Source organism: Scaptodrosophila lebanonensis, unplaced genomic scaffold, assembly GCF_003285725.1.
Source record: "Scaptodrosophila lebanonensis strain 11010-0011.00,11010-0021.00 unplaced genomic scaffold, SlebRS2 tig00000053-arrow-pilon, whole genome shotgun sequence".
In the NCBI taxonomy this organism is placed as follows: domain Eukaryota; kingdom Metazoa; phylum Arthropoda; class Insecta; order Diptera; family Drosophilidae; genus Scaptodrosophila; species Scaptodrosophila lebanonensis.
Genome location: NW_022060548.1, coordinates 1,226,644 through 1,239,430, shown reverse-complemented (window position 1 = coordinate 1,239,430; position 12,787 = coordinate 1,226,644). Strand labels below are relative to the sequence as shown.

At 35.0% G+C, this 12,787-nt stretch overlaps 1 protein-coding gene across 3 annotated transcripts in view; it reads right to left on the bottom strand.

Annotated features, from left to right (window-relative positions):
• Positions 1-12,787, bottom strand: part of LOC115624234 (maternal protein pumilio) — a 192,795-nt gene that overhangs the window by 156,688 nt on the left and 23,320 nt on the right. The window contains exon 2 of one of the 3 annotated variants that reach the window (XM_030518853.1): positions 3,016-3,027. The exons of the other annotated variants lie outside the window; for them this stretch is intronic. Coding sequence (XP_030374713.1) covers positions 3,016-3,027 — 12 coding nt within the window. The remainder of the gene's footprint in view (positions 1-3,015; positions 3,028-12,787) is intronic. 3 annotated transcript variants of the gene reach the window in all.

Below are 12,787 nucleotides of genomic sequence, written 5' to 3'. Positions count from 1 at the left end.
TAAATATCTCTAAATTTTTCTTTAAATAAATCGAACATAAAGTAATCTAAAATACATTACAATTACTTAAAATAGATTGCCAAATGTCAATTACATTTCAATTGAATAGTTCATGGATGTCATGCACAGATGTTCAAATTGCTTTCAATTAGTTTTAGCTTTCTTCAACTTAATTAAGCGTTCGAGCATCCCTGCCATCAATTTAAATTCTTTCACTACACAATACACAAGGTATTTCAGTTATGGCACTAAATTGCTTTCAATCCTCATTTAATGCTCATAAGTATTTACGGAAATAACTATTGATTTCAGATTTATGCATAATTCCAATTGAAATCAATGCAATATTATGCAACTACTGTTTCATTTGATGTCTATTGTTTTCAGGTTGTGCGCATTTTTTCTGCCTTTCTTTGTATCTCTTTTTTATCACATTTTTATGGTGTTTATGTTCTCGATAATATTCAATCGTTATTATTCTCGTCTAACTTGCTACAAATGAAGAGTTTTTTTTTTTATTAACGGCCAGACTGAAAGGTGACTCGACTAGACTAGTTAGTTAGTTAGTTGGACAGCTCGCTAGCTGGCTGTTTGTTTTTTCATTCAATCTGGCTTGTGCGTTCATTTTTATGACCACTCTAGTGGACTCCTAGACTGACGCCGGGGGCTTATATAATTCACCAGCCGACGATGACAGCAAGCATTGCGTTTTATGGCATTACCAATTTGCATATTGATGAAATTTTAGAACGCACAAAGGAGTTATGGGACACATACTAGCTCTTAACTGGTTGCTAACACGACAATGAAAAATTGAATGTTTCACAATTGTGGTTTGCCTTTTTTGAAGTGGACCCTCCCGATTATTTTTAATTAATTAGCACCGAGCATTTACCTAATTAGTTTGCACGCTTCCGTCGTCTCAGCATTTCATTGCAATACAAATACCCCCTCCCCCTCCCTCCACCATTCAATTGTTGTACCATTTTAAATGAAATTGAAAATGTCCAATTTTGATATTCAACTTAATTTGCGCGCATTCCGATTGAATGTTATAAATATATCATCATTTAGATTTGATGCGGTCTGATCTTTTGTCGTCTCTTCTTTATTGTGCGATATCTGTTTATATTTATTGCTTTTTGGTTGCTCGCGTCACATTCTTCTTCTTTCAAAACAAATGTTGTCAGACCCGTTCTCCAAAATTGAATTAGCAACTTGTTTTATGTTGTGCTCTGTGCTGTTCACAACAGCAATCCTTCAAACTTAAAGCCGCCATCGGGTTGAACTGCCACTTTTGGTTAAGACACTACGATGCTGGGCATTAAGTCGATGCCATCGCTGGTATTTGTTATGCTAATTTTTGGACCTAGGCCTAAAAAAAACTTCTGCCGTTGCGCCACTGCTTTCGGATGCGTTTGACAGCCAGCCTTTCCCGTGTTCGGTGTGCGACTAATTCGGCTTCTTATCTAAACGACTGAAGGTTTTTGGCATTTATAAATAAATTTAAGTTGAAACTTGAGGTGGTTAGCCGAGCTGATTCGAATTCTTTAAGAGCTAGACTGCATTGGTGGAGTTGTCGTTCAAAATGAAACTTTACTTAACATTGAGGATGTTGTATTGTTTATGAAACCAATCTTATAGTCTGAATGGAAAGTGATTGTGAATTTTGAAAAAGTTAACTGCTCTACTAGAACAAAGCTTTCTTCGATTTTCGCGTACTTTCATTTTCGAATAATGCCTAAGTTGTCTGACGCTGCCATAAAGGAACTTCCATGAGTCCCATGTGGACATTTTATTTAATTATTTTTTTTTTTTTTTTGTATTCGTCTTGTAATCATCTCCAATAATGTCCGCTTTTTGAAGAAAATCTGGAGCCCCAGAGGCGGATCGCCTTCTGCTTCTAGCAGCTTTACAAGATTTTTCGTAGGCAACATTTAAGGTTCGGGTAGTTGCTTCAGAATCGTAAGACATACGGCTTTCTTTCTTTTTTATGGTCAGACAAGCAAATAATTTGCCAAATTTCGCTCTAGTAGCCTTATTAGTTAACCGCTTTGCTTTTAGGTTTAGCTTTTTAAATAACAATCTAAATAGCTCGGTGATTAAATGTTCCTTCAATAGTTCCAACAATATTTACAAATCGCAGCATTCTTTGGCTGATTTAGTTTTCCGAAAGCGTTCTCTACTGTACAAACAAACAGCAAAGCCGCGCCAACAACTACAACTCAGGCAAACGACCAACGATGACCAATCTAATAAATTACGTATTTAATGTTTAAAATTTTTGCTAAAATTAATTCAGCACCAATTCCAAAATAGCGCCCACAGTTCTGTTGATGGCAATAATGATAATATTGTTGATGATCAACAGCGACTAGGGATGACTAAGATAGTCAGTCAGTGTAGAAGAAGAGGAAGCAGGCAAAGTGAAATGGCTCGCATATCTATATAATTGTTGTTGATTTGAGAAAATACTTCGGGCATGGTTGCTAATAAATTCTTAAACAATTTATGACATGTTTTATGAGCATTTTTATATGTGTATGAGTCGCGTTGTTGTCAAATGCGATAAGTTTCGAAACTATTAACATTTTCTCATGGGAATTGGGAAACTACAAACACTTTTATGGCAATTCAAGTGCAGAAGGAATTAAGTTGGAGAAATTAAGTAGCAGCAGGTAATTCTTTTGCTTATAATGGGCTGCCAAAGTTAAACTAAACACAGAGTTCACGCCACTAAATTAAAATGCCATTTACGTATGTGTTCTAAACAGATTCGGAAGCGAAATCCAATTGCTTTAGTTGCTTGATGGCTAGCTGGCTCTGACGCACGCACACATTGAGGTGCGAATGATTTGTTTGGCGCAAGCAGAAATCCACAAAATTCTTATATAATACCATCGATTTGTTACGTCATCGACACATCTCCCCGAATAAGGAGGAGGGAACAACATGCATGCATACATACTCTTGTTTATCGCATTGTTTTTGTTTGTTTACACGAGGCTTACGTACATTGTCACCTACCTGCAAAGATATAGAAAAGAAGAAACAATAGTTAGACAAAGGCAATTCAAGATTTTTTTGCATATATAAGTAGTAGCGTATATAAATATCGTTAGAAACTAAACCAAAGATTTCCATCAGTTGCAACAAAAGACACAAGATTTATGGCGATAAAAAACGCGCACATGGCGCGTGCAAAATCGCTAGCGTGTTGACAGCTGATAAAAGCGCACAAGAGCGTGCAAAGAGAGGGAAAGGGAGTGGGAGAGAGAGAGAAAGAGAGTCCGAACAAGTTGTTTGAAAACGCACAATGCCCAAATGGCCAATAATAATAGCAAGAAGAAGCAGCGAGCATATAAATCAAAGAGAACCGCCGCTCGCCCGTTCATGTCCAAAACAAAGGCCCGAAAAACTTGTCAGCTACATAAACCGGGTCAAAAATAATGTCGAGCACGCAATGCGCCAAGTTGAATGTCATTTTCGTCAACTCATAAATATTTACGCAGCAGCCCTGGTGAGTAAGTGTGTGTGTGTGTTCTTCTTCTGCTTTTGATTATGTATTTTTTTGCTTTTGTTTTATGCCCTTAAACGAACTGAAAATTGCCGCGCGCGTTTCGTTTGCGGTTTGGTTTTTTTCTTCTTTACTTTTTTTTTTGTTGCAGAGCGGCGTGTTATTAAAAAATTCATGGCTTGTAAAATGCAGAAAATCCAGAGAGCAAACGACAACATTTAAAATGCCTATAAAATGCATGGACTGGCCGGCCGGCCGGAGGGGAGCGGAGGGTTAGGGGCGCAGGCGGTAAAAAGTGGTCAGGCTGGCGAGGCAAGCAGACGAAGACAGTGCGCTGAATTGACCTGTAAAGCGGCTTAAACATGCTCTGCTCCAATTGCCCAGTGGCCTTTTGACCACAACAGCAGCGCCACTGCAGGGCTGAGCGGCTGAGCAGCCCAATCGCCAATTTGTCCCAACAATAAAGGGCGAACCCCTCTCCCGACACACAAAAAGGGTAACGGATTAATAATTGAACAAACAAAAGAGCAATTATAAACACACACAATGAAGCAGTTCTTATTATTTTATTAATTTAATTTTTGAATTATATTTATTTAATTATATTATTTAATCATATTTATCTAATTATATTTATTTAATTATTTTTATTTAATTATATTTATTTAACTATATTTATTAAATTAAATTTATATAATTTTAATTATTTGGTTGGTTTACATTTTATTAAATTTTGTTTTATTTACTTAATAAATTTTAACTTTTTAAAAAATTTTATTTTATTTTTTAAATGTATTTTCTCTTTAGTCAAATGTTATTTTATTTATTAAATGTATTTTTTCTTTAGTCAAATGTTATTTTATTTATTAAATGTATTTTCTCTTTAGTCAAATTTTATATACAATTTTAATTATTTAATTGGTTTACATTTTATTAAATTTTGTTTTATTTATTTAATAAATTTTAACTTTTTATAAAATTTTATTTTATTTTTTAAATGTATTTTCTCTTTATATCCTTTTGCATTATATTAGCAGTTAAACAAAAAAAATTTATAAATAAAATGGTTAAGTATTATAAATTATGTTAATTCATTCAATTATTAAACAACATTTTTTAGTACATTTCATATCGTTTTCACAGGTTTTACAGATTTCTTTTATTATTATATTTTTTGTATTCTGTATTTTGGCATATTTGAAATTTTTAATGAATTTTTGTAAAATAATATATTTTTTTTATATTTATGAATTTTTGTAAAATAAATTTTTTTTTATTTTATGAATTTTTTAAAAATTATATTTTTTTATTGCTTGAATTCTTGTAGAATTATTATTTTTATTTTTAATTTTTTTAATTTTTGAATTGTTTTACATTTTATAATACTTATTAATAAGTCTCCATTTATTATATGTACTTATATTAATTGATTATTTTGAAATTATATTTGTGATGTATGCATTTTTATTGTGTGTGTGTGTGTGTTTATGTGTTTTCTGTGGAAATATTAAAGGGGTAAAGGCATTTAAATGAAACATTAAATATGTTTCTAAACGTGAATTAAAGAAAACTCTTTTTCGTTTTGTTATTTTGATTTTTTTTCGTTTCTCTGGGGTCTGCCAAATTTGGTCACCCGGATGATCCCGTAATCCGCCATTTATGTAGCGCCTGCGTTTGACGTGCCGCACTCAAAAATATCATTTACATATTCGGACGCATCCGCATCAGCGTCCGATATTATTGTATTGTTGTATTTGTTGTATTTGTTGTTGCGCTGTGCTGTATGCGTGCGTGCTTGGAAAATACATGAAAAGCTTTTACATTTTTTATGCATGTCGTTTGACCGTAGCACCAAACCAATGGAACAGAGTACTCCCACAAACCCATCCCCCCACTCCCTTGTTGCAAACCAATCCTTTTATATATCTACATGTATCTACATATATAAATTCTGTGTGTGAGTGTGTGTGTGTGTGTGTGAGAGTCGGCATCCGCCGCGCACGTTTTTATTTATTTATGTCACCCACGCCTCACCACTTTCAATGCAGCTTTGCGCATCCTCTCCCACACTCCTCTCCCCTCCCAGAAAAAGTGCCCACCCCTGCCCATTTGTTAATCCCTTTTCAATTCAGCCCTGCAACATGGCCTTTGATTTTTGGAATCAGCTGCGTTGTTGTTGTTGTTGTTGCTGTTGTGCTGTTGATGTTGCTGTTGTCGCAAATTAAATTTAATTTCATGTTGCAACTTTCGATTTTTTGTGTTTCCGGTCACGCCTTTCATTTGCAATATCATATTAACATTTTATTTATATCCGTTCAGCCTTGTGCCACGGCCAAAAGATAAATCCTTTGCAAAAGCACACAAAAATGCGTTTAAAAATATTTATTAAATTCATTTAGCTCGCCAACTTCAAACGAAAGGGTGGTAGTTAGATATTTTATGGGGCAGGGACGGGGACGGGGACAGGGACAGGGACAGGGACAGGGGCGAGTTGTGGCTTTGGGTTTGGTGCACCCTTTCCTTTGAATCGTTTGCTGGCCCATTTCTTTTTTCTGCTGCGCCTTTGGCAATTTTTGGTTTTTGGTTCGTTTACGCGCCACAAAGATATTTGTGATTTTTTATTTTTTTGAAAACAAAAACGTTTTTCGGCACATCTGTGCGCGTTTTTGTTTATATTTTAATTACGTTTCTTTGCGGTTGATTTATGTTTATGAAAAGCTTCGTAATTTGTTTGCCGAGGCCTGCAAGCTGTGTGGAGTGTGTGTGGGTGGTTGGGTGGTTGGGTGGTGATGAGCTAATGTTTTTGTTTATAAACTGCTTTAATAGACCAACTAAACAGCTCGTTGTTGTTGTTGTTATTATTGCTGCCATTGTAGGTCTTTCTCAGCGTTGGCCTTGCTAGAACTGGCTGTTCTCTAAAGGCAATTAAGTGGGTTAAATCGTTCGAGCACTATATTTATTGCTTTGAATAAATGCTGTCCGATCGGACACTCGAATTGAAAATGTTTAGTTATTTTAGAAAGCAATTAAGGGGCTTCTTCTGACGCAGAGCATCAATACTAATGTCAGTTTAGTGACTTGCAAGACTCAGGATAGGATAGGTCTATAATAAAATGGCTCTTCTTCTTTTTGTAATAGATGGAGCTATGAAAGCTGAAGCATACTTGGGGAGAAGACTTGATTGCTATACAGGAAATTATCACAATATGCACCTACTTGGCGAGTCAGATCATAGAAATCAGATCGGAAATAGATTTGCTTGCATTGCATATATTTCAAAACATATTATTTGTTATTATATTTGAAGAGTTCTATAATGTATAATAATAGACAACAAACATTCCCATTCGTGACAGTTTAGGGTCGGAACTATAGTATTTCCAAAAGAGGTAGAATGTGTAAAGATCATGAGACAGTAGCAAACCTCTGCTAAAGTTAGATATCAATAGACATTTTGATAGTACCGATAGATTATACTGATTAAAACTAAAGGGTTATACCTCATCATTATCACTAAATTTAACAAACTTAACACACACATTATTAGTTCAATTTGATCTCTACATTAGTCTTAATCTAGTGATTGAATAAAGAAGCTTTAACTAGCGTAACTTTTCTGATGATAAGTTAAAGGTTTTTGGATTTTCATCGACCAACTCGAGCTTAGTTAAGAAGTAAATAAGCTGATTACTAATAATATTTAACTCTTTAAAATTTTAATCAATTTAATGGCTTTCAAATGTGTGCTTTTATTTGGCTTTTTGTTGTGTAAGTTGATATTTTCATTAATAATACATTTCTTTGCGTAAATTGATATTTTCATTAACTTTTAGAATTTATATATTTTGCTTGCATATGTTTGCAAATGAAATGCATTTTTTTTTATTTGTTTAATTTTCTATTTTTTCTGCAATCTTATTTATTATTTTGTTTAAAATTTATTTTCAACTTCAACAGCTAACCCGTGTCGAACTAGATACCTTTCCAATATCTGTAGCCGAATTCCAAAACTGCAATGCGTGTAATGATAAATTGCCTTGCGCGCTACCTCCTTCTCGCTCGCGCCCTGTGCTGCTGTCTCTTTCTTTTGTGTTGCCGATGTATCTATGGCAGCAGGCACTATCTGCTGCTGCAGCAAACTATTGTATTTTGTATCTGTATCTATAACACTGTGGCAGTAGCTCATGGCAAGGCAAGGCAAGGCATGGCATGGCATGGCATGGATATAGAAAAATCTATGAACATCGAAAACTTTTGTTGCTGCTGTTGTTGTTATTTCAACTTGTCAGTTTGTGCGCAAAGACCATCAATTTACTTAGTTTTATTATCTACACACACACACACACATACACACAGAGCCAGGCACACACACACACACACACACTGGCTATGGCTCGCGCGCTTTTGTTTACGCTTTTTGCTGCACGCAATGCATAAAAAATTGTTCTTTTTTTTTGACTGCCATTTTATGCAAGTGTCGTCCAATCGCAACCACCCAACCACCCCACCACCCCACACCCTTGCCACTATCACCCTATCAACCAGCTAGTTGCTAAAAACAATGGCGAACTGCGAGTGTAACAAAAAGAAGAGGGAAAAAAAAGTATCTTGACACTTCATCGTTAGCCAAAAAGTAGCGTAGCGCAGCTAAACAAAAGACTGGCGGTACGGAAAGGTGGAAAAAGGTGCGGCCGGTGGGGGGAGGTAGTTGGCAAGAAGAAGAGTAGTCAGCGCGTCAGGGCACAACGTGTCACGACGCGACGGCATAGAGAAGCAGCTAGCAGCCTTGCAACAACAAGAGCAACAACATTTTTGCGCTTGGCGCTAAATTCCCTTGACAGCTATAAAATTGCATTTTACAGTAGCTAGAGGAAAATAAAAAGGAGTAGTAGTATGTGTACGAATGTTTGTGCTTGTTAGTATGTATGTTTAGAGTATTTTCTAATAAATAGTTATCGCCAAAGCAGCCCCCTTCCCCCATCAGCAGCAATATTGATATTCCCTTGAGCGGCGCGTGCACAGAAAATTGAAGAAATAGTCGTTGCTCGGATGCAGGGGAGGGGCGTCGTTGTGAGGGGGGATGTTGCTTACGAAAAATAAAAAAAAGACAGCAAAAGTGCGACATCATTATATAAATTGTGTGGCCAGCCCAAGATCTAACACAGGCATCATATGTTTTGGATATCTATTCAAGCAGAAGAGGAGCACAGCACAGCAGAAGGGGGTAAGGGGGGGAGGGGTCTTGAAGTGATTTCACACACATGTTTCACATCCATCCATACATGGGTATTGGATATGTATGTATATATGTCTGTGTCAACAACATGACCACAAAATCTTGCTGCTGCAGCCTCACACAGCTGTCTAAGTTTTGTGGCAGACGAGAAAAGCAAAAACAATAAGGGCTGAGCTGGGCTGGCCTGGCCTGGGCTGGGGGTAGGAGGCTTCGGGCAGCTGTGGAAATGATGCTACGCTCTTGTATTTCCAGCCATTAGTCAAAGAGCCTCGAAGTGCTTGTCCTTCGGTTTGCTGCCTGCTGGTGCTGTTGTTATTCTTACTGTTGTTCTTGTTAAGGTTACTGAGTAAACCAAGAGCACGTGACAATAACATTAAAGGATAAATTTATATGCAATTATTATTTTCATTTTGATTTAAATTCAATCAGAATGTAAATATTATTTTGTTAGTGCATTATTTAATTTTTCTTCTTTTTTGTACTTTTTTATTTAATTTAATTTTTTTTAATTTATTTATATTTTATGCCACTTTTATTTTTGTTTGTCATTTTATATTCATTTCCATTTTATTTTCAGTTTATCTGATTAAAATTATTATTGCTTAATTGATTATTTAATTTCTGAATATTTTTTTTTATTAAACTTCTTATAATGCTAAATGTTTAATAATTTAAATGGTATTTAATTTTGTTAATATTAAATTTCATTTAATTTTAAATTTGATTTTTTAATATATTATATATTATTTTTTATTACTTTTTTGATTGTAGTTTATTTTATTTTAAATTAAATTTACTTTATTATTACATTTTTATAATTCGTGTTATTTTATAACAAAATTTTATTTTTATATTATAATAAATTTTTTATTAAAGTGTTATTTAATTTCTTAATTAAGTTTTTTTAGTTTATTGTTTATTGATTTTTTGTCTTGTTCATTTCTATTTAATTTGATTTGTTCTCAATTTGATGTTTATATTTAATGTTATATTTTAAGATTCTATTATTTTTTTAAATTAAATTAAATTTCACATTTCTGCTAAAATTTTTTAATTTCTAAGTGAGTAAGACTGGACCGTGCTTTTAAATTGCTGAAAAGACTCTTCTCTGGTTACCATTTCTCCTAATTTGTTTATGTCTGTTTTCTCGGTTTTTTTTGGGCACAAATGGAATTAAGTTAAAACACTCGTACAATCTATAAAAATTCCTATTTTTTCTAAGGAGTACTTAAGATACTATCAAGATCATTGACCGCTTGCCGATGGCATCGCAATTTGTTAAGCATATAACAAATTCTTCCCATGTAATGCCACCAACATACAATTTTTCCACTTACAATCTCAGCAAGAAGGGGTTTTAGAAATCAACCCTTTGCTACCGCGCTGATAAAACCGCTTTGTGGCTCTATGGCGAACAGGCGTATCCAGAGGGGAGAAAAAACAATTTCAAAACTTAAAGCAAGTGAATTTTTATGACACTCTCAGGTTTTGTCACATGTTGACAGAAACGCCCCTGGAATATGCCAGCAAGCCAGCCTGCCTCGGGCTGATAGCGTCAGACGGAAGGACAGAAGGACCGGGCAGCCAGCACGTGTGCCTTCAACGTGTGTTGCCGATAAGGGCGAGGGAGCTTCATGTTTGGCGTATGTTTTTGTAAGGCTTCCACCATGGGTGGGGCAGGGGACTGCTCTCAGTTTACACGCCTGTCAGGAGCATTCCATTTCGATATGCATAAACTTCAAAGTGCTGGCTGATCGTTGAGCTGGCTATGATGCGGTTTGATGACTACTTGATTGGGATTTTATAAGCACTGAGGCGGCGGCGTTTGACTCGCAATTTGACGTGCATCAATAGTCTAGGGACAACCAAGTACTACTTGTACTTGCCTGACAAAGCTCTATCAAAAGTTCAGAGGCTTAGAGCATTGTTAGTTTGTTAAGCTGTGAAAATTGAAAGTGATTTGTGATTGCTGACTAGTATTAGTAGCAGAACAAATGTTGCTTCTTTGAATAAATCGGTAAGAACTAGTATTTTTTGCCAAAACTATACTTCAGAAGTTATAGGTTGTTTGTATAATATCCCTATCCAAAATTGGACTATTATCACACAAGGTTTCTTCCAATTTCTCAGATTTTTTAAATATTTTTCAAAAATGTATGTATTACTATAAATTTTATACAGTTGCTATATTAGTTTCTGTTTACTTCGGCGATAATCAGAGTTATGCTGCTTCCTAAATATTCGTCCATTTGCATTAATTATTGCAAACTTATGCTCCATTAGCCAAGTCGGCAAAAAGTTCAGAATGCAGCTCAACTTGAGTTACAATTTTTGCAAAACAAATGTTCGCAGAATTTGCCGCCGCCCCTTCCCAAAACTATAAACTAATGCTGTCCTATCCATTCCCTTTCATATCGCTTAATAGTTTGCTAAACGCAAAGTTTTTGCTCATTTCGTGTATTTTTAAATTGAAAAAGCAAAATTCTTGGCCTCGGCACACGATTATGAATGGGCGGGTTTCCGGGGCATTGAAGGCGAACTAAAGCCGAGTGGCGGACTGACTGCTGCAAAGGAGCAGGATCAGATAATTTGCTTAAATAATTTGTTAGCCAAAACTCATGAAATTGCTGGGCATCAAGAGTGCGGGCGACGCCGTGTTTTTTTGGGAAATTAAAATGTTTGTCAGTGGGTGGAAATTTAAATATAGTTGCTCCCCCATGCTGGGCTTACAAAAGGCCAAACAAAACCAGTATTATCTGAAAGAGCAGCAATGAACGAGTCGGTTCCTCCATTAACCCCAGCATCTGCTCCTTAAATAAGTCCCAGTGCAGTTTAGATGAAGAAATTAGACATTTTAGACATCTTTAATGTCAAATATTTATCTTTTTTTGTTCACTTGATAACTCTCCAGCTACATGGAATCTGTTAAAATAATTCCTTTTTTTTCAAATAATTGCAATGATAGTTTCTCTCTAATTTAGAAATAAGAAGCCAAAGAAATGGAGAAGCATTTTTTGATCAGGCAAATCGAAAATTGTCCTTTATTATTGCATTATGCTCTGGGCTAGTATTTCGTATTATGAGGTGGAATATATGTATATGACCAATATACTGATTCCAGTATATCTTGGATTGGATGTAAATGTAAATATTTTAAAAGAAATACTTAATTCCAAAATGAATATATTATAGGAGTACCCTTAATTAGTAAGAGATTGTTGAAACACGATCAGGAGAAGCGATCTAATTTATAAATTTAATAATTTTCCTTCTTAGGACAGATCTTAAATAAAGAGTAAGGATTTTAAAAATATAAAATAAATAAAAATAAAAAATAAAATCATAAAAATAAATAAGTAAATAAATTTTAATATCCATAATTCTAATTCACATATATATATGATAAGGAATTTACCAGAATTTAAGAAAATAGTTAATTCCAAATGGAAAATATTGTGGGAATAGTTTAATTAGTAACCACTAGATATACTGATTCTTAGTAAAGGAGGAGGTACGAGAGAGGGATTCAGAGAGAGAGAGAGAAAATTTTGAAAGATCTTTAAATAATAAATAATGCAATAATTTTAATAATAAATAATTTTAATATCGACATATTTGATATTTCGTAAATTTGTTGAAACGGTGGCGATTTTTAAAGAAATACCTAAAAATTCCCTCATTATCTGAACGTATTTTAATTGTGTGGCTATGTGTGTGTGTGGGTGTGTGTGTGGGTGCAAGCGAATTTTGCAAGTTGACTTCATTTGTGTCACTCGCTGTGAGAATCGCAGCGGAATGCAACTCGTTGGCTGCGGCAACAAAGCAACAACAAATGAGGAAATGAATTTTGTGAAATGCAGCGAGCGAGTTTAGAATTGCAACTCTGTGTGGAAGTTGCAAGCTCCACACGCAATTTGTGAAAAGTAGGTTAAATGTGTAATGATATGAGGCTGAAGCTGAAGCTGCTGCTGATGATGATGTTGTTGTTGCTGGTTCTGTTGTTGCCTCTGCTGCTGCTGCTGCTGTGGTTGACA